The 27,011-nt window shown below is 43.0% G+C and overlaps 1 protein-coding gene across 28 annotated transcripts in view; it reads left to right on the top strand.

The window, feature by feature from the left end:
- Window positions 1–27,011, top strand: part of MCPH1 (microcephalin 1) — a 232,385-nt gene that overhangs the window by 67,572 nt on the left and 137,802 nt on the right. For 24 of the 28 annotated variants that reach the window (XR_015155995.1, XR_015155994.1, XR_015155997.1 and 21 more), the window contains 2 exons: window positions 1,297–1,334; window positions 3,549–3,711. The exons of the other annotated variants lie outside the window; for them this stretch is intronic. Coding sequence is in view for 20 of the 24 variants with exons in the window: in XM_086379712.1 (XP_086235838.1) it covers window positions 1,297–1,334; window positions 3,549–3,711 (201 nt within the window). In the remaining 4 variants the exon portion in view is untranslated. The remainder of the gene's footprint in view (window positions 1–1,296; window positions 1,335–3,548; window positions 3,712–27,011) is intronic. 28 annotated transcript variants of the gene reach the window in all.

Below are 27,011 nucleotides of genomic sequence, written 5' to 3' on the forward strand. Positions count from 1 at the left end.
CGATGAACATTGGGGTACACGTGTCTCTTTCAATTCTGGTTTCCTCAGTGTGTATGCCCAGCAGTGGGATTGCTGGATCATAAGGCAGTTCTATTTCCAGGTATGGAATTTAGAAAGATGGTAACAATAACCCTGTATACGAGACAGCAAAAGAGACACTGATGTATAGAACAGTCTTTTGGACTCTGTGGGAGAGGGAGAGGGTGGGATGATTTGGGAGAATGGCATTGAAATATGTATAATATCATATATGAAACAAGTCGCTAGTCCAGGTTTGATACATGATACTGGATGCTTGGGGCTGGTGCACTGGGATGACCCAGAGGGATGGTATGGGGAGGGAGGAGGCTTCAGGATGGGGAACACATGTATACCTGTGGCAGATTCATTTTGATATATGGTAAAACCAATACGATATTGTAAAGTTAAATTAAAAAAAAAAAAAAAAAGAATCTGCCTTCCAATTCAGGAAGTGTAGGTTTGATCCCTGGTTGGTGAACTACGATCCCACATGATGTAGGGCAACTAAGCCTGTGTACCACAATGAACACCCAACACAGACAAAAGTAAATAAAGGTATTTTTTTTAATAAAAGAACATTTGCCCTAATATATATCGAATTATAAAACAATAGTCATTTCTAGTTGGTGGAACTACAGGGAAATTTACATGTCTAATTATATATTTCTGAAACATTTAATTCTTGCTAGCATGCATAAGTAAAAAGTATTTTTAAATTTTTATTTTTAAAAATTTGCAGTTCCAATTAATAGGAGATGCCAATACACAAATAAGCAGTTCCATTATCTGTGCTCTTGTGTGGAAGGGATGAAAGAATCTGCTTGAGGCAGGTGGCAGAAGCTTGACCATTATTGTGTACTTACATCTGAGACCAAGAATATGGTTGCCTAGAAGCCTCAGGAAAAATGGTTTCTAAGCCTGCAAGGAAAACGTCTCTCTCACGCTCTGCTTCCTTGGAAGCATGTTAACAGTTTGGCGCTTGTGGAGGCCCACTAGGCAACTGGTAGAATGAATTTCTGGAGGGAAACTGTTTTTTTTCTCTTCTACCTCATGTCCTGGATTATTTTGGATTGGTTTGGGGATAGTATCTGAGTTTCTATCTTTTGGGCTACTTTTTTTTTTTTTCCAGGAATATACAGTTTTTTTCCTTTGATATATGCTTAAATGTTTACTTTTAAGTGATGTAACTTTTCAGAAAACAAAGTTTATTTCTGTGGGAAAAATACTTTTTATATTTTTGACTGTTTTTTGTTCCTTCTCTTTTGACATCCCTAGCCAACAAGAACATTAGTCATGACAAGCATGCCATCTGAGTAAGTACTCGTTGTTTTGATAACTTTCTCCTCGATATAAAGTTTGGACTTTTCGTTCATAAACTGTGCTGGGTGCTTGGGCAGCCCTCACGTCTGTGCTGTGTCCATGTTGATCTCTGTAATTAACACTGGAGTCAGAAGAGCACTGGAAATAAGAGAGGTGGTGAAAAGGCTGTAAACAGTTCAGCACCGAAGACCTTTGAGTGGTTTGGACGGCATTTAGAGGCGTTTTAGTATTTGCCGTTCCTCTTGCTCGTCTTGTGCTGCACGGCTCTGCGAGTCCACCACCCCCACCCCGTGAAGGCCCTGTAAGTGGAGCCTCGCTGGTGGAACCGCTTCCCTTAAAGATCTTAAAGAAATGCTTTAGTGGGACGCTTTCTACCACCATGGTAAAAAAGCTGTCTGCACATCTGGTGGAAGCATTCACAGCTCCCTAGCGCACTCTTATCATCTCCCTTAAACATTAGCACAATGTTGCACATCCAAAAAAAATACCGTGCCTTATTCTTTGCAACAGATTTTTTAATTTTTATTTAAAGAGGAAAAAAAATTTTTTTAAATAGCAGAAGTTTTAGGGCTTTAAGATATCCATCAAAACACTGGGACATCTCAGGGAAAAATAGGCTGCAGAAAGAGTGCGTGCTTCCAAGACTCTGGGTGGCAGGATCCTGTCCCACCTGTGGCATGAAGTTAAAAGGTCGTTCAAAACCCACATGTTATCTAGTGGAAAAGGAACACGCTCACAAGTTCTGTTTATGTCTTGTGAAATACATTGGTCATCCTAAATAGTTTAGTACAGAAACGAATAATTGAATAATGGTCTAACATTTTTAAAAGTCTGTATTTTTGCCCAAATTTAAAAAACAAAAAAAACACTGATAGCCATTTTCTCAATCGAAGGTTTGAAAATCAAACTCTTCATTTAGGCCATTTTGAATCTCTTTTTGATTCATTCCTGCCCCACAAATACTTGTTGTCAGAAGTTAAGAACAAGACTTATATGTTCTAAGGTCATATTGATTAGCCGTGTTTTGCAAAGATTCTTGTTATTGATTAGCACATCCAGTGAAGAGCTAGAAGCTCCCAGACTTGGAATGACAAAATCATAGATATGCAGGAACAGGTTTCTAGAGAGCATCTGGCTTAGAGGTTTTCACTTCTTTTTGCTATTGTTTTATTTGCATTTTGTACCCCTCCCCCAATTTAAATATTTTCAGCAACTCCAGTAAGCACATATTCTCTGGTTAAAGTGATGTGTCCGGTCCTGACTCATCCATCTGCTATACCCTGGGGATCCCTGGAAAATTCTCACCAGGATAGAGGTCAGGCCTTGTATTTCACAAGTGAAGAAATAGGTCTTGTGATCGGCAAAGCCCAGATCATCATAACTGAGAAATGCCATAATATAAGCAGGAGATAGTTGGAGACGATGTGCGTAATCATGGACAAAACTACCTCCTTCCTTTTGGAATGTAATTTTTGGAGACGAGAAGTTTCTTAACTCACTGTGCACGTCATGGTGTGGCTCAGAAAGCCTACATGGTGTTCATGTTTTGGCAGGGATTTCCCAAAGCTGCTGGCAGAGAGGGGGAAAAGCAACATGTCAGAGTTAAAGGCATGATAGGAAGGTGATTGTAAAAGGAAGAAAGGGAATATGAAGAGTGATTTGGAAAGTTAGGGAAGAGAAATATTTAAAGAGAAAAAAGGGTACTTAAGGCATTAATGGAATGACAAATCAGAAGATAAACAGTGATGAGCTTTGTGAAATTTGCCCTGAAGTTTTAATAAACAGGACCTATAAAATTATATGTTTGACTCTTGATAAATGTTTCATTTTTAAAATAAAATAAGTGAGGATCTTGGTTCTGACAGTGCAAAAACTAGGTCCGACAGGACTCAAAAGTACACATGACCGGGTCTGGGTGTGGAGGAGGCCTGGTGCAGGGAACTGGCAGGCCCCGCCGAGCACCTGGGGAAACCGTGTTTAGCTTTGGGGCCGCTGTTTCTTAGCCACTAAAACAGACAGTTGGAGTTGAGATCTGAAATTTATTTCCCCCAGATTTCAAGTTATGGATTGCAGGGAAACAAGCAGCATAGAAGAAGTCAGTGTACATTTTTTCCTAGTTTTTTTTACATTTTAGTTCATTGTAATCCCCTTGATGTTTATGCACAGAAAAAAACAACCGTGTGTTGATTTTTCTCCCCGCTTCACAGAAAGTACAGCGTGGTGATCCAGGTCGTGAACAGACTGAAGGGCTTCTCGCTGGCGCAGGAGGTGTGCGGCAGCACCACGCACGTGCTGGCCGGGAAGCCTCGCCGCACCCTGAGCGTGCTGCTGGGCATAGCGCGCGGCTGCTGGATCCTGTCCTTCGAGTGGGTAAGCCTCCGTGCCCGCACAGTGCGCATGCGCGTCCCGGTTTCTCGCCGCGGGCTGAGTGGCCGGCTGGTCCGTGTTAGTCTTGCCCTCTCTCCTCTGATGGTCCTCGCCTCCAGCTCTGATGGTCCCCAGGAGGACGAGCAGGTAGGTTTCCAGGTAAAGAGCTCACGGCCATGAGCAGATGTAAGATTAGAGCAGACTTGGAAGGAGAACGCCCAGTGCACGTTCTCACAGTCAAGTGCTCGCTCTTCTGTGCTTGACCAAGAATTAATGTGACCTATGTTAGCGATGGTTTAAAAAGCCAAAGGAATTCCGTGATTGTTTTCACAGATGGGTCTACTTACTGAGAGACATGTTCGTTTAATCCCGTTTGGATATGTTATTATCTATGCATGTCTGTCTATAACATTACTTGCCCTTATTTCTGTGTATTAAATGCAGAGTTTGGGGTTTTTTTTTTTAAGTCATTTTTTTCCCCATTATTCTTGAAGTTGAAATTGTTTCTTACTCTTTCTATTTTTACTTTGACCCACAACCCGTGGTCACTCCAAAGCATTACTGTCTGATGAGGGTAGCATCGTTTGTTACTTGCGTCAATATTTCACATCTGCTAAGTACCCAGCCTCCCTTCTCCTCCCCCAAGCATGTGTTATACTGCTGTTGTTGTTTAGTCACTAAGTCCTGCCAATTCTTTTGTGACCTCGTGGACTGTAGCCTGCCAGGCTTCTCTATCCATGGAACTTCCCAGGCAAGAATACCAGAGTGGGTTGCTGTTTTCTTCTCCAGGAGATCTTTCCAACCCAGGGATCAAACCTGCATCTCCTACATTGCAGGCAGATTCTTTGCCACTGAGCCACCTGGGAATGCTCTGTTAATTTAAGCCGGTAGAATTATAATATGCAAATAAACAGCAGATATATTTCCAACTTCAGCTCTGGTCTTTTTCCCTTGTTATGATTTAACCTGCATCTCTCTCTGGTGTGTGAGGTTTAAGATATTAGTGGTTGGAGTCATGAAGTGGAAAAGGCTGGAATTCCCCCCACAAAGTCCTGTTTGTCTAGGCAACAATTAGGAATTGCCTTACTTAATTATATACAAGTACTGGTCCACATTTCTTTGTATGCAATGTCATTAATAGCTCCAGCCTCTGTGAATGAATATCCTGTTTGCTTTCTCTCCAATTCACAGTGTCTCTGTTTATCAGTCACCTCTTCCTTCCCTCATGTCTCAGAGGAAGACATTATCTTTTATGAGGCCAGGCAGCTGTGCTCTGTTCTATACCAGCTTGTCCTCCTGGAACGCAGAGCCAGCGGAGGGTGCGGGCATGAGGGCTCGCCCTCCCCGCTGCCAGGCACGGGGAGCCCTGCCTGGGTGCCCCCATTTCTGCCCCAAATCCTGCCAGGGTTCCACCAGTAATCACATGTAGAAACGGAGCCAGGTGTGCATTTAACATCAGGCCACTGTGTGTGAAATTAACCTCTCTCTGTGGGATTAACTGCTATCCATGAGCAAGGCGGGAAGTGAAACATGTTATCTGATAAACTTCCTGTGCTCAGACAGGACTGCCTGCCTGGACCTTCCTGCCCAAGGGGAGGAGCCTTGCCCACGGTGACTTAGTGAGCAGACTAAGTGTAAGTGCAATAATAAGCCAAGAAAAGGAAATAAAAGGCATTTAGGTTATAGAGGGGAAAAGAGGGAGCCATCTCTGTTCTCAGACTACATGAGAGTCTGTGTAGACAACTGCAACAAATCCACCAGAAAGCTCTCAGGATTAATAAGTGAGTTCAGCAAATTGTTGGCAAACAAGGATTCTGTAGTACAAGGTCAATACTAAGATGGTGGTGGTGTTTAGTTGCTCACTTGTGTCTGATTCTTTGTGACTCCCTGGACTGTGGCCAGGCTCCTCTGTCCATGAGATTCTTCAGGCAAAGATGCTAGAATAGGTTGTCATTTTCTCCTCCAGGGTATCTTTCCAACCCTGGGATCGAACCCAGGTCTCCTGCATTGGCAGGAAGATTCTTTACCTCTGAGCCACGGGGGAAGCCCCAACATTGACATACTTAAGTTTAATAAATGTAACAGAAAGGGATGTGCAGACTCTGTGGCCTGGAAGATTGGAAACATCAGAGACGTATCAGGCCCAAGGACTGGAAGACTCAGTGTGGTTCAAAGGCCCTCTCCCCTAAAGTACTCTGCAGACTTAATATGTTCCTGCTCACACTCACAGACTTCACTGACGACACACAGGCTGACTCTCAGATGTGTATGTGGGAAGCAGGGGACAGCACAGCTGGGACAGTTTAGAAAGCAAAGAACAGAACTGGAGGCACATGCCCGCAGGGTCTGTGGTACTGTGTTCATGTCCTTTGGCCGTGTTAAATTACTACAAATTTAGAGGCTAACCGCCCCCCTCCCCCCACACCTGACCTGTCTTCTCATAGCCTCCGAGGTCAGCAGTCTGCACAGGCTTCCTGGACTCACGGCCAGGTGTTGTGGGGCTCTGTCCCTGCCAGAGGCTCTGAGAGAACTCCTGCTTCCTGCCCTCTTCAGTTTCTGTGGGCCGCCCACGGCCCGTGGCTCACAGCCCCTTCCAGCCGTGATGTCACCAGCCTCTGCTTCCCTGGTCATGTCTCTGACTTCCTGCCTCCATCATTCGTTCATTGGGACCCTTGTGGTCTCTTGAGCCCCCCAGATAATCCAGAGCACCTCCCATCTCGAGGTCATTACTGTCACTGCACCTGTAAAGCACCTGTCTCCGCGGCAGGTCACAAACCCCTGGGACTCCTCCACGGATAGCTGCAGGGCCCTTCTGCCTGGTCTCACGATAATGCCGATGCGTTATTTCCACAAGGGCCGCATAACACTACTGTATCTCTGGCTGATGACTTTGATTTGAATTCTATAAGGGCAGGCTTTCCAAAAGTTTAGAAAGACCCAGAAGGAGGAAGGCCATGTGAGATGCGGAGCCTGGTGTGATGCATCTGCGTGCTGAGGAGCCCAAGACTTCAGGGAGCTCCAGGAGGAGGGTGCCTGGGCCAGGTTCTCCCTCAAAGGTCTCCCTCCCTCCCCTCTGGAAGGGATCCTGTCTACACCTGCATGTGGGACTTTTAATCTTTCAGAACAGGGTTTGGTCATTGTAAGCAAGGAGACAGACTGGTCAAAAATAGAGCTCACTGAGAAAAAACTAAAGAGTTGCTCACAGAAAGACTAGAGTCGGTCACCCTGGGCCTCCAGCCATCCCCAAACTGTGCGTGTTCTTCCTGACCCAGAGCTCACCCACGGTGCTGGCCCAGAGCAAGGCTGAGCCACAGGGGAGGGTCGGCTGTGGACCCCCAAGACTCGAGCAAAGGCAAGGCTGGGGCGGGGCTGTGTTACTGCTGAAGCCAGGAGCCTGCCTCAGTCAGGGTTTTAACACTAGCAAGACAGTGCAGGACAGCATTCAATTAACATTTTAAGCAGCACATTTTACCTGCCAGTATGATGATTTCACAGCTTCCCTGGTGGCTCAGATGGTAAAGAATCTGCTTGGAATGTGGGAGGCCTCGGTTCGATCCCTGGGTTGGGAAGAACCCCTGGAGGAGGGTATGGTAACCTACTCCAGTATTCTTGCCTGGAGAATCCCACAGATGAGGAACCTGGTGGGCTACAGTCCATAGGGTCGCAAAGAGTCGGACATGACTGAGTGACTAAGCACAGCACACATAATGATTTCAAACAGTGGTAAAGCAGTTTCTTAGAAATTTAATAGAATTTTGCCCTTATTAAGCCACTAATTAAGCCACCAGTTCTTCTGGAAGATAGGACTTCTGACAGGTTTATGTATTGCACTTGTCTAGTATCTCATACATCCAATGCCTTCTACTAAGAAGACTGGAGTACACAGGTAGCTGTTCAGAGGGAGAGGATGGAGTGAAAATGACTTCACTGAAAATGCAGTTTCATTGTATGTCTGTACACACACATAAATCCATATGTGCTTGCTCTGTATGGCGGTTCCCATCAGTTTCCCCTGAAGAATAATAAGTACAGGCCAGTGAAATGGTGAGCTACCCTGCTGCCCCCATGTTGGAGAGTTTAAAGTTAATCATCCCCAGAAAAAATGGTACATCATGTGAATTGCCAGTCTGGATGAAGCACAAGTTGCCATCAGGATTGCCGGGAGAAATATCAACAACCTCAGATACGCAGATGACACCACCCTTATGACAGAAAGAGAAGAAGAACTAAAGAGCCTCTTGATGAAAGTGAAAGAGGAGAGTGAAAAAGGAGGCTTGAATCTCAGCATTCAAAAACTAAGATCATGGCATCCGGTCCCATCACTTCATGGCAAAGAGATGTGGAAACAATGGAAACAGAGACAGACTTTTATTTTCTTAGGCTCCAAAATCACTGAGGATGGTGACTGCAGCCATGAAATTAAAAGATGCTTGCTCCCTGGAACAAAAGCTATGACCAACCTAGGGCGCATATTAAAAAACAGAGACATCATTTTGCTGACAAAGATCTGTCTAGTTAAAGCTGTGGTTTTCCATGTACAGATGTGAGAGTTGGACCCTAAATAAGGCTGAGCACTGAAGAATTGATGCTTTTGAACTGTGGTGTTCAAGAAGACTCTTGAGAGTCCCTTGGACTTCAAGGAGATCCAGCCAGTCCATCCTAAAGGAAATCAGTCCTGAATATTCATTGGAAGGACTGATGTTGAAGCTGAAGCTCCAATACTTTGGCCACTTCATGCAAAGAGTTGACTCATTGGAAAAGACCCTGATGCTGGGAAAGACTGAGGACAGGAGGAGAAGGGGGCAACAGTGGACAAGATCTGAGGCATCATTGACTCAAGAGACATGAGTTTGAGCAAGCTCCAGGAGATAGTGAAGGACAGGTAAGCCTGGTATGCTGCCGTCCATGTGGTCACAAAGAGTCAGACGTGACTTAGTGAGGAACAACAACAAGGGAAAATGAGACAGAGGCTGCTGAGCCGCCCGGGTGCCGGGAACCTTTTCCACCAGGCAACCTTAGGGAAGATGTCCCATCTCCCTGAGCTGCGGCTCCTCCTTTGTAAGACACACCCAGTGACAGGATGTCCTTCATAGGATCGCGTGAAAGCTAAGAGTTAAAGATGTGTGGTGCTCCTTGCAGCAACTGAAAAAAGTAGGGATTTAACACGTTAGCCTTACAACAGAAATAACTTAGTAACCTCCTGCAAGAACTGTAAAAATCAACTGCTACATCCTGTCCCCACAGCCTTGTATAGGGAAAGAGTACATTAACCCTAAAATTGACCAAAGGCACTTGCTCTGGACAAGCGAGCACTTGGTCGAGGACCAAGTGAGGGAGGCTGGAAATGGGAATGGTCTGGGTGGGCAGTGGAGGCGGTGAGGGGGCGCGTCTGCCTCCATCCTTACAGGGACCCAAGAGTAGCATCTTTCCTGATCCAGAGGCCGACCAGAGGATTTCAGTGTGCCTGAGAGCCCACTTCACCTGAAGGCACGGTGGTGCTGATCTTCTCCAAAACCTTCAGAGTACTGTTCCTCCGAGCGGTTGCTCTCAGGTTCCAAAGATAGTTTTGGAATTCGTGTCTATGCAAACAGCTTCCCAATGATGCACAAACCCTCCCTATTCGTGGAAAACACCACCCCCTGGGAAACCGAAAAGCACAGGATACACTGCGGCTTAAAGAAAAATGCCTGGTCATGTAATTGTGATGACTCAGAGGCTTCCTCTAGTGGGCGAGGGGGGAGGTTGTGACGTGTTCACTGATGCTTATAGATGAAGGCCTTGAAAAATACCGTAGACATGAACTGAACCCCTTTCCCTGTCCAACTCCATCTTAAATAAGACAGATATGCTCCCTGATTCTTGAATGGCTTCCTTTGATTTTCTAAAAAAATTGAAGCAAACAAACGTGGTAAGTTGTTCTGAGAGACAGAAGTCGCCCCTGCTGTTTACAGAGCCACACAGGGTAGTTTCTAACGCTTAACGCACAGCACAACTGTCAGCGACTTGTTCATGACTCTGGACAGGAGCTTCGCAGGTGGCGGCTTCTGTTCAGGTCGGTGCTAGAAGAATCCACACGCTTACTGAAGGATCTCATATCTTTGTGTAAAAGGAACGACTCTCTCCCTGTGGTCTGCCTCCGTTCTGCTTGTCCCCAATGCAATTTGGGGGATTCTTAAAATATTCCTTTTGGCGAGCGCGATCAACTTGCCTCCAAGAAAAACATCACTGGGAATGTTTTTATTTCAGGGTTTGTGTGGTATTCTCTGGAAATTTTTTGTAAAGGAGAATTCTAACAGCTCTTTAAAATTAGATGGTTGTATGTGGCCTGGTTTATCATATCCAAAAAATTATGGTGATTTTATAACACAATTCAGTTTGGACTTTTACTTAATCTTTGTGTGTGTGTGTATGAGAAAACCATGTTGGCAGCTCCAGCTTGTTTACAGCAGTTCCTACTTCCACTGTTCACTCTGCTGTTTTCAGCAAAGCAAGTAACTTTTTTCCTGCTTCATGGTGGAGTTGTCTGTCAGAAACATAGAAATGTAGGCCTGTGTCCTGTTCAAGAGGGACAGGAAGTAACACAAAAGAAAAAGAGAGAAATTGGTTTTACCGGAGTGTCCCTTTACACTAATTTGCTATATTTTGTTTAAGTGTGGGGCTCCTTGAATTCTCTAGAAAAAGCGTATTTCACGTATTTGGTGTCTGCCTCACTCTTCCTGGCGTTACCTGAATTCCACCCCACCTGCGTGCCCTCTGTCCCAGGAGAGGGGGACCCGCGACTTCTTCTCCCCTCTGCTTCCAGTACACACTGCTCTGTTCCCCTTTCAGACACACACAGGAGTGACTCAGCCTCTGTGTTCAGGTTAGAAAGTGTTGATTCTGACTGCTTTTGAGTAAAGCTTGATGGGGACTCTTAAAGCTAACTCTCTTATAGCAAATTCAGGTCTTAGAAGCTTAATCAGTCTTGCAGCCAAATTTCAAGGCACTGTAACTCTTTAACAGAAGAGTAGAGAAGCACTTCATAGTCAAGGGTGTCACAAATCAAAACATGATGTCCTGACAGGTCAGTTGTCTTGAAATACGGTGATTCCGTTTGGGCTTTTCCACACTGACCTCAGTAGGCGGTGCATCTGAGAGATGTACGTTATTAGGGTGAGCGCAGGGTCAACTGTCTGAAGAAGAATGAAACGTAGTCCCTGCAGCCCGAGCCTGTCCTGTCGCTTGGAAGAATGCTTAGTCACCCTTCTGAGATAACAGCCAGTGCTGAAACCAGACTGGAATCCGGCCTTTTCCCTGGTACATCCCTGCCCTCCTGAGACTGCTCAGGAGGAATCCATCCTGAAACTGTCTTCTCTGCTTTCTTTATAAACCTGAAGTGAGTGGATTAACCCTGAATCATTTTTAGACAGAATGTACTTTATGCAGTGTGCCTGTGGCCAGGGATTCTGAGCTGTTTTCCTGCATTCTTTAGCAAACATTTATTGGCCGTAAGGCGCTGATGATGTGAGAACTCCACCTCGGGTCTTCAGATCTTCCTTGATTTGATTCCAAAGCCATTTTGACTGTGCCAGAGATTATATTTTGATGAAGTACTTACATTTTAAAAAGCATTTTCACATCCTGTGTCTCCTGGACCCCGTGAGATAATAAACACTGTTGTGTTTAGTGGTGAAGACACTAGGAAAAGTAGCCCTTCTGACTTGGATATCAGGATTGACTTTTTGAAACAGTGTTGATAAAGATGCTACCCTAAGGCACTGGGTAGAAGCAGTCATCTCAAAGCACACCTACTCTGACATTTTTTCTTGTTAAAATAATGGGTTCTGTTTGAGGACTGACACAGAGCCTGCCTCCCTGCTCCTTTCCCTTGTGGTTCCTGAAAAGTGCCCGACCCCTCTCTGGGGCCCCGGGAAGTGGCGGCCTGCAGGACTCCGGCACCCCATCCACCATCCTCTCGGCCCACCAGGTGTGCCCATCCCACGCTGGAGGAGCGGGCTTGCCCGCAGCCTCACCACTGCGGACAGATTGAAAGGGGACCTATCAGCTCATTGTTGTTCAGTCACTAAGCTGTGTCCACCTCTTTGCAACCCCGTGGACTGCAGCACCCCAGGCTTCCCTGTCCTTCACCAACTCCCAAGGTTTCCTCAAACTCACGTCCAGTGATTCAGTGATGCCATCCAACCATCTCATCCTCTGTTGCCCCTTTCTCCTCCTGCCTTCAGTCTTTCTCAGCATCAGGGTCTTTTGCACTGAGTCAGTTCTTCATATCTGGTGGCCAAAGTATTAGGAGGGAGGGGGATACTAGATAAAGATTCTGTATGTAAAAGCAGAGGTCTCTGTATTCGGCAAGCAGTGTGACTGCATAAGGCTACACCTGAGAAAGACCCAGCGACCCCATCCTGTTTAGTGCCCATCTGTTTCAAAACACGGCCTTCAGGGCTCTCACTGTTTCTATTTTATTTTGCTTAACTTGGGGCAGCCAAGCAGAAGTGCTAGTTCTTAGCTTTCCCGAACCTCACATTATCTCTTCATTGCTTTATGCTTGAGAATTCTAGGATCTCCACTTAGTCCCCGTGGAACTGAATCACAAATTCAAAGCTCAGTTTCAGAAAAAGCTTCAGTTATACCTAAAGTTACATCTTCATTATTTAACCTTTGCAACTTCCCATTGAATCCCTAGACTCCTCTGTGTCTCTGGTGTCCCAAGGAAGCAGTGCTCTCCTTCAGCAACAGCACAAAAGTTTTACCCTGAGGTTTTCATCAGAAAATGCAGCTGTGATTTCATTCTCTGGGACTTTTCGAAAATGAGATTCAGCCCTCCGTCATCACAACGTCTGTCAGTGACCTTGGGAACTCTGTGAACTGCCATACTGTAATGTTTCTGAGCTCTAACCTGAGTCACCATAGATTGCCACAGAGCATCCTTACTGTTCGGTCACTATGTTGGACTCTTTGAGACGCTGTGGACTGCAGCACGCTGGGCTTCCGTGTCCCTCACCATCTCTCGGACGTAGAACTGGGCAGAGCATCAGACTTAACCTCTCTTCATCTCTGCACGAGTCCCCTCTGTGAATTGGGCTTTTTGACATTTTGGGAATAGTGGCATTTTGAAGAGAGCTGATGGAAGAAGTACTGGAGTTTTAAAAACCGTTGTAATGTCTTTCAAAACAAAATTGACAACACTTTGCTACCTGACGCTTACTATGTGTGATCCACACGATGAGTTTCTCCTAAAATTCATTGCCCTGGAAGGTTCCCTACAGAAAACCTTCTCAGCTCTTCTTTACCAGAGAATAAGACATACGTAAAAGTGATTTTGCAGCTGAACTAGCAGCTTGCCTTAGATGGCATGATAGATCTACATCTTAGTTCTTTTGAATTGATCTGTATTCTTTTGCAAGAACAGATAATGCTGTGCTTGAATATTAAATTTGCATAACCTGATAATCTATCAAGCACTGGTCTTTCTCAGGGCGTTCACAGACCTGAGACACACAAACGCAGTCATGGGCTCTCGTGAAGTGGGGCAGGAGGAGATGCTTCTGTCTTCACGAGGTCCTTCCTGCCTTCCTCACGGGCTGCCTGCTACGTGCCGTATCACACAGCCTCTGAGAGGCCTTTAGTGACTAGAGAAGCACATCTCCACCGACTTTGTTGCCTATAGGTAGTTTATCTTGGTTTCATTGTTGTTGTTCAGTCGCTCTGTTGTGTCCAACTCTTTGTGACCCCCTGGACTGTAGCACACCAGGCTTCCCTGTCCGTCACCTTCTCCTGGAGTTTGCTCAGACTCATATCCATTGAGTCAGTGATGCCATCCAACCATCTCATCCTCTGTTGCCTCCTTCTCCTCCTGCCCTCAGTCTTTCCCAGCATCAGGGTCTTTTCCAGTTCAAAAGCACCAATTCTTCGGTGCTCAGCCTTCTTTATCCAGCTCTCACATCCGTACATGACTACTGGAAAAGCCACAGCTTTGATTATAGGGACCTTTGTTGGCAGAGTGATGACTCTGCTTTTTAACATGCCATCTAGGTTTGTCATAGTGTGTCTTCCAAGGAGCAGCCATGTGTTGCTCATTTGGTTTCACTGGGTGATAACAAAATAAGAGAGACTAATACATAAGTGTTAATTTATGCACAGGACTTTTTTCCTTTTGTTGTTGTTGTCATAAGTTGTGTCTGACTTTTTGCAACCCCATGGACTGTAGCATGCCAGGCCTCCCTGTCCCTCACTTTCTCCCAGAGTTCATCCAAGTTCATGTCCATTGAGTCGGTGATGCCATCCAACCATCTCATCCTCTGCCGCCCTCCTCTCCTTTTGCCTTCAATCCATGGATGCCTTCTTGAAATAAAACATTTCTGTTAAACTGTGAGCAGTATTTTTGGTAGTAAATCCCATGAGAGAGTTTTGGCCATACCCTCCTTGGCACAAGAGTCTAGGACCAGGCCAGGGCTGTTTCAGGTGGACAGCAGCGCCTGTGTGGCAGACACCGGGGGTTTAGTGACCACAAGCTCTTGAGGACAGAGGCTGTGCCTGTCTTGTCTCACGTGGCCCAGGACTCGGGCTGGGGCGTGAGGCACAGCACTTTGTAGCAGAATGAATGAGTGAGCAGATGGGGTGACTAAACATACTGTTATTTCTTTTAAAAGTCTTGGAATTTCTTGAAGCCTCTGAGCTAAAAATGTCATTTAAAAAGATTGTGCATCATTATAAATTACAGAAGTGCCCATGTAGTTCGTGTGTTTCTTGTTAAGATTCATGAAAATAAGATGACCTGATGCTCATTTAAGGAAAACCATCTTATAACTCAAATTCACAGAAAGAACAAAAAACAGTGATTGCTCTTAGTAGCCATAATATTTGGTTTATTATCAGAGATGGTAATAATAATTTCTGCTTTGTTTTCATACAGTGATGTTTCTGCTGTTTATTTTAGTTACATTGGAATGTGTTATATTTATTTCTTTGTTTTCGTTTTGATAAGAAAAGTAGAGCTTGTGTTTTTTATAAAGATGTTTGGACTTCACATTTAAGTACCCTGGTGAAATTCCGGGTCACCAGGCTCTCTACTGAGCAATATGTAAAAAGTGGCTCATTGTGAGCAGTTAAGCTTTGAAATCCAAGAATAACCCGTTTTCATTTTCGCAGCCTGGAAAAGATTGGGTAAAATATAAGCAGAATAAATCTTAACTTCAGTGCCTGCATGTGATATAGCCAGACATTTTCGTAAGAACGTTCAAGTACATATCAACATGTAGCTTCTGTTTTCCTCTTCACATCTGGTATTTAGTCTCTGTCAAGTTAATATCTCTTACAAAAGGGAGAAGAATTCTTAGCTACTTATTTTTAGCACTTTATTGCTTGTTTTTTTGTTTTGGTTAAATAGGTTGTGTTAAGTTTTGGGTTTCCTGCCATGCCCCCACCCCCTTTTTTGAGACATCTGAAGCCATGCTTTTCAAACCTTAAACACCTGTGAATCACTTGAGGCTCTTATTAAAGTGCAGATTCTGACTCCGTGGGTCTGGGTCTCGGGTTCTTCATTTGCCCCAACATGATGTTTTGGCTGCTGGTCTCAGGACCACACAGGGGAGAGCTGGTGCCCAGTGGGCGTGTCTGAGAATGTGTATGATGTTGGTCACACAGAAAAGTGAAGGTGTGGGGCTGCCTTGCTGGGAGACCTGCGTATGCTCAGCTTGTCAGTGTTGTGGTTCAGAGTCGTGTCCGACTCTTTGTGACCCCGTGGACTGTAGCACGCCAGGCTTCCCAGTCCTTCACCATCTCCTGGAGTTTGTTCAAACTCATGTCCATTGAGTTGGTGATGCCATCCAGCCATCTCACCCTGTGTCATCCCCTTCTCCTCCTGCCTTCAATCTTTCCCATCATGGTTATTGAAAGTTATACTATTGATAGTCTCAATGTTTCAAAGTGGAAACTGAGACTTGAGCATTTCTAATAGATTGCTCACAGTCACAGTGCTTGCAAATGGTGAATTTGAGGTTTGAATTCAGCTTTTCCTCCATCCATAGGCCATGGACTTTCTGGCATCTAATTCCAGAGGTAGCCTAGAGGATATTTTGATTTTTTGCTTCCTTAAACTTTGATATTCTTTGTGTGACTGCACACCACCTCTTTGTGTTTTGAAAAGATCAATGGGTAAGAGTGACTTTTGCTCCCAGCCTTGCCGCTCCCCAGCTGCATGACAAGTAAGGCAGGCCATGTCCAGGGAACACTCGGTACTCATTTACTGTTATTAAACAAGCTTGTTTTTTTGACACCTGTTGCTAGTCTCCCTTCAAATCTTGAAACCTTGAAGCCAAATGAAAGAAGCCAGAAGATCACATATTGAAAGATTCCTTTCGTATGATGGACCTGAAAGGGGAAGGTCCTTAGACAGAAGGCTGATTAGCAGTTAACCAGGCTGGAAGAGAGAAGAGGATGAGGAGTAATCACTTAATGGGTACGGGGTGTATCCCTGGCCTGACCCAGAAGTTTCAAAACTAGAAAGAGGTGGTGATTGCACAACAATGAACTAAATGCCACTGGGCCGGACACTTTAAAATGGTTACTTGTGTATTATGTGAATTTCACCTCAATTTTAAAATCCTGTGGAAAGTTGCCTCACCAAGGCAGACTACTGGACAGGCTTGTTTTTTTTAAGTGACTTGATGGCATTATAGAAAACATTTCTTGGTGTTCTGAGATGTGTTGGAAGTACTTACTTTGGAGCAAACATCGTTGCCTTGAAACTTAGCCAGTTCAAGTTGGTCTTTCTGGGAGACCAGACCTCCTCTGTTTTCTGGCTCTAAAGTGTTCAGGACTTAAGCATCCTATTACATGGTTATTACAAGTTACACTGTTGATAGCCGCAATTTTTTATCCTGAAGCTTAATCTAGAAACAACTTTATTGCCACAGCACTTTCATTAACTACATGTGTATTTTTGTAATCTATAATAATATATTTTCATATGATAAAAAAGTTAACTAACTTGCCTCTTGTCACAGACCTATAAAGAGATGGGCATTGGTTTAACCCACTTGCCTGGGTTCTGTGTTAAACGGTACATGATAACTGTCTCTTTGTGGGAAAAAGCATAAATATCATTATTCTTTCTAGAAAAAGGCAAAGCAATGGACCCAGTAGCAAATTCTCTTAAGGTTTTATTGTTTGAGGAAAATCAATTACTCTTATAACCGAGGTAAAGAATCTATGAGATCTGATGAGTAAAATATAATTTTATTTTTATAGTTCTGTTATTAGCTTAAAATTTTAAAAATTAGCAGTGACCAGTTTTGTTACTCTCGGATAAGAAAGAAGAAATTTGCAAACGCTGAATATATGTTTCTGTGTCTCCACGGACTCTTACAACAAAGGGTTGTATGTGTTTTGTTTTTAACCCCAATTGATGTGGGGAAGGATTGTTGTTGTTTTCCAGTTGTTCAGTCATGTCCAACTCTTTGTGACCCCATGGACTGCAGCACGCCAGTCTTCCCTATCCTTCACTATCTCCCAGAGTTTGCTCAAACTCATGTCCATTGAATCGATGATGCCATCCAACCATCTCATCCTCTGTTGTCCCCTTCTCCTGCCTTCAGTGTCTCCCAGCATCAAGGTCTTTTCCAGTGAGTCGGCTCTTGGCATCAGGTGGCCAAAGTGTTGGAGCTTCAGCTTCAGCATCAGTCCTTCCAATGAATATTCAGGGCTGATTTCCTTTAGGAGGGACTGGTTGGATCTCCTTGCAGTCCAAGAGACTCTGAAGAGTCTTCACCAACACCACAGTTTGAAAGCATCAATTCTTCCACATTCAACCCTCTTTAGGGTCCAACTCTCACATCGGTGCATGACTACTGGAGATGGAAGGGCAGAAAGTTTAATTTTATTTAATTATTTAATTTAATTATTTCTTTTCAATAATTAAAGGAGAAAATACATATACTTTCAACCTGTTTGAAATCAACTAGATTCCCTTGGATTAAATCTGTGGCACAAGTTTCTAAACCATCAGATTTGAATTTTAATTACTTAATTGGCATTTTATACAATATGAAGTTCTTTGTATTCAAAGAGTATTGTTGACTTTTCCCATAGAGCAGACACCCCCATTTTTTCCCCTTGGCTGCTATGTTCACACTCTGTTCTTAGTCCCAAAATGCAGTTGAGTTTAACAGTTGTGTATGGTAGGTGGTATGGTCTGGAGACAAGTCCAAAAACAATGATTGATTAGCCTGGCTATTTAGAAACTAGGAATAAACAATATTACAATTACACTAAGACATTGTGAATGTTAATAAATGGTTTCAAGCCAATTAGTAATGCTCTCAAGTCAGTTACATCAGCTTCCTATTGTAGTTGTGGTTATTAACACCAGCAGTGAATCATCTGGAATCATTGAGTTTTTCATGTGCAACCTAAGATCCCTTTCACAATTTGCTTTTCTCTCATCCTGACCTTCTAAAATCTCTTATACATGGAAATAACTATTGTTTTCCCTCTTTTTTTTTTTTTGAGACGCAAAAAATTAAGGGTAACTTGTTTAGTGTCTTTGCTTGTTAAATACTCTGAATAAATTAATTTTTAAGACTACTGAATAAAATTTTTTAGACAGTAAACTATTAAGAAATTAAAGTGAACATTACCCTTGTATCTCAGTGGTAAAGAATCTCCTGCCAATGCCGGAGTTGTTGTTCAGTCACCAAATCATGTCCGATTCTTCGAGACCCCATGGACTGCATCACAGCAGGCTTCCCTGTCCCTCACCATCTCCCAGAGTTGGCCCAAGTTCATGTTCATTTAATTGGTGATGTTATCCAACTGTCTCATCCTCTACTGCCCTTTTTTCTGCCTTCAGTCTTTCCCAGCATCAGGGTCTTTTCCAATGAGTCAGCTGTTCGCATCAGGCAGTCAAAGTATTGGAACTTCAGCATCAGTCCTTCCAATCAGCATTCACAGTTGATTTCCTTTAAGGTTGACTGGTTTGATCTCCTTGTTGTCCAGGGGACTTTCAAGAAACTTCTCCAGCACCACATCAATTCTTTGGTACTCTGCCTTCTTTATGGTCCAGTTCTCACATCCATACTTGATTACTAGAAAGACCTTAGCCTTGACTCTATGGACCTTTGTCAGCAAAGCGATGTCTTTGTTTTTAACACACTGTCTAGGTTTGTCATAGCTTTCCTGCCAAGAAGCAATCGTTTTCTAATGTCATGGGTGCAGTCACCATCTGCATTGATTTTAGAGCCCAAGAAGAGGAAATCTGTCACTGCTTCCACATTTTCCCCGTCTATTTGCCATGAAGTGATGAGACCGGATGCCATGATCTTACTTTTTTTAATACTAGGTTTTAAGCCAGTTTTTTTCACTCTCCTCTTTCACCTGCATCAAGAGGTTCTTTAGTTCTTCACTTTCTACCATTAGAGTAGCATCATCCGCATATCTGAGGTTGTTGATATTTCTCTCAGCAGTCTTGATTCTAGCTTGTAATTCATCCAGCCCAGCATTTCACATGATGTGCTCTGTGTATAAGTTAAATAAACAGGTGACAGTAAACAGCCTAGTTGTACTCCTTTCTCAATCCTGAACCAGTTGTTCCATAGAAGGTTCTAACTGTTGATTCCTTACCTGCATAAAAGTTTCTCAGGAGACGGGTCTGGTATTCTCATCTCTTAAAGAGTTTTCCACAGTTTGTCATGATCCACAGAATCAAAGACTTCAGCACAGTCAGTGAAACAGAGGTAGATGTTTTTCTAAAATACTCTTGCTTTCTCTATGATTCAGTGAGTGCTGGCAATTTGATCTCTGGTTCCTCTGCCTTTTCTAAACCCAGCTTGAACATCTTTAAGTTCTCAGTTCACGTATGCTGAAGCCTAGCATGCAGGATTTTGAGCATAACCTTTCTAGGTGAGAGATGCGTGTGACTGTCTGACGGTTAGCACATTCTTTACTACTGCCCTTCTTGGGAATTAGGGTGATACTCAACCTTCTCCAGTCCTTTGGCCGTTGCTGGGTTTACAGACTTGCTGACATATTGAGCTGCACTTGGATGTGTGTGCGTGTGCTCAGTCGTGTCTGACTCTTTTCGATCCCAGGGACCACCAGGCTCCTCTCTCCATGGAATTTCCCAGGCAAGAATACTGGAATGGGTTGCCATTTCCTACTCCAGGGGATCTTCCAGACCCAGACATCAAACCTGTGTCTCTTGTGTCTTCTGCGTTGGTGGGTGTATTCCTTACCACTGCACCACCTGAGGAGCACTTTGATAGCATTATCTTTTAGGATTTTAAATAATTCTGCCGGAATTCCGTCATCTCTGTTAGCTTTATTGTCTGCTGTGCTTCCTAAGGCCCACTTGTCTTCACACTCCAGAATGTCTGGCTCTGGGTGAGTGACCACACCATCACAGTTATCTGGGTCTTTATGATCTTTTTTGTACAGTTCTTGTGGGTATTCTTTCCATCTCTTCTTGATCTCTTCTGTTTCGTTAGATCTTTACCATTTCTGTCCTTTATTGTGCCGTTTTTGGATGAAATGTTTCTAATTTTCTTGATGTGATCTCAAGTCTTTCTCCTTCTTTCCTCTAGTTTTTACATTGTCCATTGAAGAAGCCCTTATCTCTCCTTGCTATTCTGTGGAACTCTGCATTTAATTGGGTGTACCTTTCCCCTTTCCCTTTCTCTGTTGCTTTTTGCTTCTCTTCTTTCTTCAGCTTTTTGTAAAACTTTCTCAGACAGCCACTTTGCCTTCTTGCTTTTCTTTTTCTTTGGGATGGTTTTGTTCACTGCCTCCTGTACAATATTATGAATCTCTGTCCATAGTTTTTCAGGCTCTCTATTACTAGATCTAATACTCTGAATCCATTGGTCACCTCTGCTGTATAATCATAGGGGATTTGATTTAAGTCGTACCTGGCTGACCTAGTGGTTTTCCCCACTTTCTTTAGTTTAAGCCTGAATTTTGCTATGAGAAGCTGATGATCTGAGCCACAATCAGCCCCAGGTTGTGTTTTTGCTGACTGTATATAGCATCTCCATCTTTGACTACAGAGAATGTAATCAATCTGATTTTGGTATTGAGCATCTGGTGATGTCCACGTGTAAAGCTGTCTCTCGTGTTGTTGAAAAAAGAAAAGTGAAAGTGAAGTCGCTCAGTCATGTCCAACTCTTTGTGACCCGTTGACTGTAGCCCACCAAGCTCCTCCGTCCATGGGATTCTCCAGGCAAGAATACTGGAGTGGGTTGCCATTGCCTTCTCCATGGGATCTTCCCAACCCAGGGATTGAACCCAGATCTCCCACATTGCAGGCAGACGCTTTAACCTCTGAGCCACCAGGGAAGCCCCCTGTTGTTGAAAAAGTGTGTTTGCTATGACCAGTGTGTTCTCTTGACACAATTCTGTTAGCCTTTGCCTGCTTCATTTTATACTCCAAGGCAAAACTTGCTTGTTGCTCTGGGTATCTCTTGCCTTCCTACTTCAGCACTCCCAATCTCCTATGATGAGTAAGACATCTTTTTTTGGTGTTAGTTCTAGAAGGTCTTCTAGGTCTTCATAGAACTAATCAACTTCAGCTTCTTCGGCATCAGTGGTTGGGACATAGACTTGAATTACTGTGATGTTTAATGTTTTGCCTTGGAAATGAACCAAGGTCATTCTGTCATTTTTGAGGTTGCACCCAAGTACTGCATTTTGGACTTTTTTATTGATTATGAGGGATACTCTATTTCTTGTAAGGGATTTTTGCCTACAGTAGTAGATATAATGGTCAGCTGAATTAAATTCACCCATACCAGTCCCTTTTAGTTCACTGATTCCTGAGATGTTGATGTTACTCTTGCCATCTCCTGTTTGACCATGTCCAGTTTACCTTGATTCATGGACCTAACATTCCAGGATCCTATGCAGTACTGTTCTTTACAGGATCAGATTTTACTTTGATCACCAGACAGATCGACAGCTGAATGTCATTTCTGCTTTGGCCCAGCCACTTCATCCTTTCTGGAGCTATGAGTAGTTGTCCTCTGCTCTTCCCCAGTAGCACATTGGACACCTCCCAAACTGGAGGACTCATCTTTCAGTGTCGTATCTTTTTGCCTTTTTATACAGCTCATGGGTTTCTCGTGGCAACTATACTGGATTGGTTTGCCATTCCCTCTTCCAGTGCATCACATTTTATCAGAACTCTCCACTGTCTCGGGTGGAGACATGCATCCATGTGGAGACATATGACTCATTTGTCTCAGGTGGCCGTGCAGAGCATGGCTCATAGCTTCACTGAGTTATGCAAGCCCTTTTAATCACAACAAGGCATTGAGATGCAGGGCAATGCAGGAGATGCGGATTCAGTCCCTGGGTCTGGGAAATCCCCTGGAGAAGGAAATGACAACCCACTCCAGTTTTCTTGGCTGGGAAATCCCATGGACAGAGGAGCCTGGCAGGGTATAGTCTATGGGGTTGCAAAGAATCGGAACGCAACTTAGTGATTAAATAACAAAGTGAATGTTTAAGGAAAAAAAAAATAGTTTAATTGGTTCTGATCCAGAAAGTGGCATTTAGTTCTTTTGATCCTTCAGAATGTTCTGTTTTATAGGGATTAGAGAGTTGAAGAACCTATAAAAGCTGTGATAATTAGAGTGAAAGAGAAGAGTGAAAAAGTTGGCTTAAAGCTCAACATTCAGAAAACGAAGATCATGGCATCTGGTCCCATCACTTCATGGGAAATAGATGGGGAAACAGTGGAAACAGTGTCAGACTTTATTTTGGGGGGCTCCAAAATCACTGCAGATGGTGATTACAGCCATGAAATTAAAAGATACTCTTTGGAAGGAAAGTTATGACCAACCTAGACAGCATAGTCAAAAGCAGAGACGTTACTTTGCCAACAAAGGTCCATCTAGTCAAGGCTATGGTTTTTCCAGTGGTCATGTATGGATGCAAGAGTTGGACTGTGAAGAAAGCTGAGTGCCGAAGAATTGATGCTTTTGAACTGTGGTGTTGGAGAAGACTCTTGAGAGTCCCTTGGACTGCAAGGAGATCCAACCAGTCCATCCTAAAGGAGATCAGCGCTGGGTGTTCTTTGGAAGGAATGATGCTAAAGCTGAAAGTCCAGTACTTTGGCCGCCTCATGCGAAGAGTTGACTCATTGGAAAAGACTCTGATGGTGAGAGGGATTGGAGGCAGGAGGACAAGGGGACAACAAAGGATGAGATGGCTGGATGGCATCACTGACTCGATGGACGTGAGTTTGAGTGAACTCCAGGAGATGGTGATGGACAGGGAGGCCTGGCGTGCTGTGATTCATGAGGTCGCAAAGAGCTGAACACGACTGAGTGACTGAACTGAACTGAACTGAGTACCAAATAAGAATAGATGACTTTTTTACTTAAAAAAAAAAATCTTGTGCTTTCCATAGACACATTAATTTATATTCAAGAACAATTTGGGTTTATGCTATTATAATAAACCAAATTAATCTGTCTCACAAAGTTGTCTAGGCAACTTTAATGCTTTCACTGCTCCTCTCTGCATTGTATTGGAAGTCCTAACCAGCAAGAAAAAGTATGCACATAGATTGAGAAAGAAGTAAAACTGTCTATTTACGTAAGACATGATTGTCTACATAGATGATGTGAACATGTCTACAGAAAAACTCCTACAGCTAGTAAGTTGAGTTAAGCAAGATTACAGATTACATGCTGCTGCTGCTAAGTCGCTTCAGTCGTGGCCGATTCTGTGCGACCCCATAGACGGCAGCTCACCAGGCTCCCCAGTCCCTGGGATTCTCCAGGCAAGAACACTGGAGTGGGTTGCCATTTCCTTCTCCAATGCATGAAAATGAAAAGTGAAGGTGAAGTCGCTCAGTCGTGTCCAACTCTTCGCAACCCCATGGACTGCAGCCTACCTCTGTCCATGGGATTTTCCAGGCAAGAGTACTGGAGTGGGGTGCCATTGCCTTCTCCAACAGGTTACATAGTCAGTATACAAAATTTGGTTGTATTTCTGTTTACTGGCTATGAACACTGGGAATTCCAATTTTTTTAAAATGCCATTTATATTAGCAACCCCAGAAATTGAAATATTTAACTAAATCTGACAGAATATTTGCAGGATCTGTATACTGGAAACTACAAAACACTTCCGAAAAAAAAAAAAATTTAAAAGACCTAAATAAAAGGAAATAGATACTAGGTTTTTGAATTGGGAAGCTCAATATTTTTTTAACTCATCATTTCTCCTTATTTTTAAACTATAGAATCAACTCATTTCCAGTTACAAGTCCATCAAGATGTTTTTGGTCAATATACAAAATTTGGTTGTATTTCTGTTTACTAGCTATGGAATTCCAATTTTTTTTTAATGCCATTTATATTAGCAACCCCATAAGTTGAAATATTGAACTAAATCTGACAGAATATTTGCAGGATCTGTATACTGGAAACTACAAAACACTTAAGAAAAAAAATTTTAAAGACCTAAATAAAAGGAAATAGATACTAGGTTTTTGAATTGGGAAGCTCAGTATTTTTTTAACTCGCCATTTCTCCTTATTTTTAAATTATAGAATCAACTCAGTTCCAGTTACAAGTCCATCAGGATGTTTTTGTAGACAGTGACGAGCTGGTTCTAGGTGCAGTGCACTTCTGTAAGAGAAGAGCTAAGTTGGAGACTTACACGTTAGAGGCGTCTAGTGAAGTGACCCCATGGACTATACAGGAATCTAGGTGACTGGCAAAGAACTCTTTGTGCTCTTTTGGCAGTTCTTTCATAAGGGTAAAATTACCCTAAATGAAATGTTTTCAGAATCAAATGTAATTTATGAGGCCTCTAATAGAAATGGCACTCCCTGACATGTTATTTCCCAGCCCAGACTCTCTACTAAAATATCTTTCTGATATTTTATTTGCATATTTCTAAATAAAATGCTTTTCCTGGGTTGTTTTTTTTTCTTTCTCATAGACATCATCTGTAGCCGTCCTCTATAGAAGATTAAAATACGACTGTATAGCTTTCACTATGACGTACACGTCCCCTCCCCATCTACCCAGTATGGTCTGGTTTTTGTTTGCCATGTTATATATGCATATAAATACACACTCACTCACATCTACGTACGCACAGATGACTGTGAATGCTGTTTAAGCCGAGCCATATTATATACTGTGATGCTATTTTGTTTTCGGTAATTTCTGTTTGTTTTTCTTAAGCTTATCATTGACAGTCATTAAGCTAGTCATTGACAGTCATTTTCATTACCTAGTTTTTTTTTCTATGTGCCTACCACTAACTCACTGCAAAAATTTCTAAAAGCATTTTAGTTTTTTCTCCATAATTGTTTGCACACCGGATAATTTTCCAGTCCCATCTGTTTTTCTTGGGGTTCCCACCCCTGAATCCCTTTGTTCTTCTGCTCCCCTTGAGACTGGTTTTCCCTTGGTCTCCCAAGCAGCTGGTATCCTGGGACTTCCCATCACTGTCATCCCAGGAATTCCCTTTGGTTTGTTTTGTTTTCTGTTTTCATACTAGAGGCTTTTATCCAATGAGAAGAAAGTCATGTTTAATAATGAGGACTAAAAACCTGATTGAAATCCTGTTTGCCTGAGTGTATAAATCTTCTGATAAAGTGGAGGTGTTTGACAGAGGGAAGTCCGTGTGTCATTATCTGTATATCGTTTTTTCCCTGAGCTGACTGGTTTCCCCGACAAATCATGGTTCTGTGCTCGTGTTTTGGGGTGAGGGCTCTGCTATAGAAGTTGTCCCTACTTCTCACCACTGCTCCCAGAAAGTCTGTCTGATTTTAGTCTTATTCCAGAAAAGAGTGGGCAGGAGGTAGGATATTTCTTTTTCTCATTCTGTTCTACATTGCATTTTCACAGGTTGGTACTACCACTTTCCCGGCTTTCCTGGTAATCTGTGGAAGGAATTTAATGCTGACTCCCTTTCTAGACATTTAAGCTTGAGCTTTCTTTGCTGTTCCAGGTCAGTTACCACTTATCCACCTTCTTCGCAACTTCAAAGCATCATCATGTTTTATCTGCCTTTTTCCCCATTCCTCTTAGTTCCATTGTTTTAGTTGAGGCTTATGGGATGGTGAAAATAAGTTATGTTCACTTTGCTCTGTTTAATTGTAGTAGGCTTCATTTTCTTCCTTGTGTCTGATGCTCTTTTTGACCTGCATTTAATCTCAGAGCCATTGTCTGGCTTGGGTTTGCTGTAGTTACATTCCTCACCCTGTTCAAATGAGGAGGTAGATATAAAATGAGAGAAAACTGTTTGAGTTTTGCCTGGTATGGAATTAATTGCATAGTCAGTCCTACATTATGGGAAGCTCTCTGATCGTTAACTATTAATCCAATAATAGAGCAAGAAAATGGGTCCTATTTAAATTCATCAACAGGGTTCAAGTTTTATGAGTAATAGTTTTTAAAATGTTAGAAATATATTCATTTGCAGTGGATGCTGAAATAACTCGGCGCTCATTTTGAGGGCTGTGTTCATGGGATTTGGTCCTCTGTATTCATGCAGCCCATTCTTGCTTTAGATAACTTCTTGATTATTTTCATTCTTTCATGTTTATTATGAGAAATATATACCCAGTTAACCTTGTTGATTTAGTACTGACTTTTGTTTATTTATTTACTGTTTTTACGTATTTATTTGCTCTGGGTCTTAGTTGCTGCACTTATGGTCTTCAGTTTTCCTTGCGGCAAGCAGAATCTTTAGTTGCAGCATGCTAACTCTTAGTTGTGACATGTGGGATCTAGTTACCGGACCAAGGATCAAACCCAGGGAGCTTGGAGTCTTAGCCACTGGACAACCAGGGAAGTCCCTAACCTTTTATTTTTAACTAAACTTGCAGCCTTAACTGCCATCTTACAGAGTAGGTTTTCCTCCCTTTGAATACTCTACTAAGATAAAGATTTGATTCATTGGAAAAGACACTGATGCTGGGAGGGATTGGGGGCAGGAGGAGAAGGGGACAACAGAGGATGAGATGGCTAGATGGCATCACTGACTCGATGGACGTGAGTCTGAGTGAACTCCAGGAGTTGGTGATGGACAGGGAGGCCTGGCGTGCTGCGATTCATGAGGTCGCAAAGAGTCGGACACGACTAAACAACTGAACTGAACTGAACTGAAGGTAGAGATAAATCTAGCTAATGAAAACACTAAAGCAAAAAATTTACACTCTAAAAAAAAGTACAGTCTGATTTGATGATTTCATTACAATCAATGTTTTCTACTATCTCTGTACAGTATTCATTCCTTGGACGCCTACATAAATTAAATTTATTAATTCACTCACCAAAATGCTACTG

Source organism: Bos grunniens, chromosome 27 (assembly GCF_055505025.1).
Source record: "Bos grunniens cultivar Pamir isolate PY7600 chromosome 27, Bosgru_T2T1.0, whole genome shotgun sequence".
NCBI classification, from domain to species: domain Eukaryota; kingdom Metazoa; phylum Chordata; class Mammalia; order Artiodactyla; family Bovidae; genus Bos; species Bos grunniens.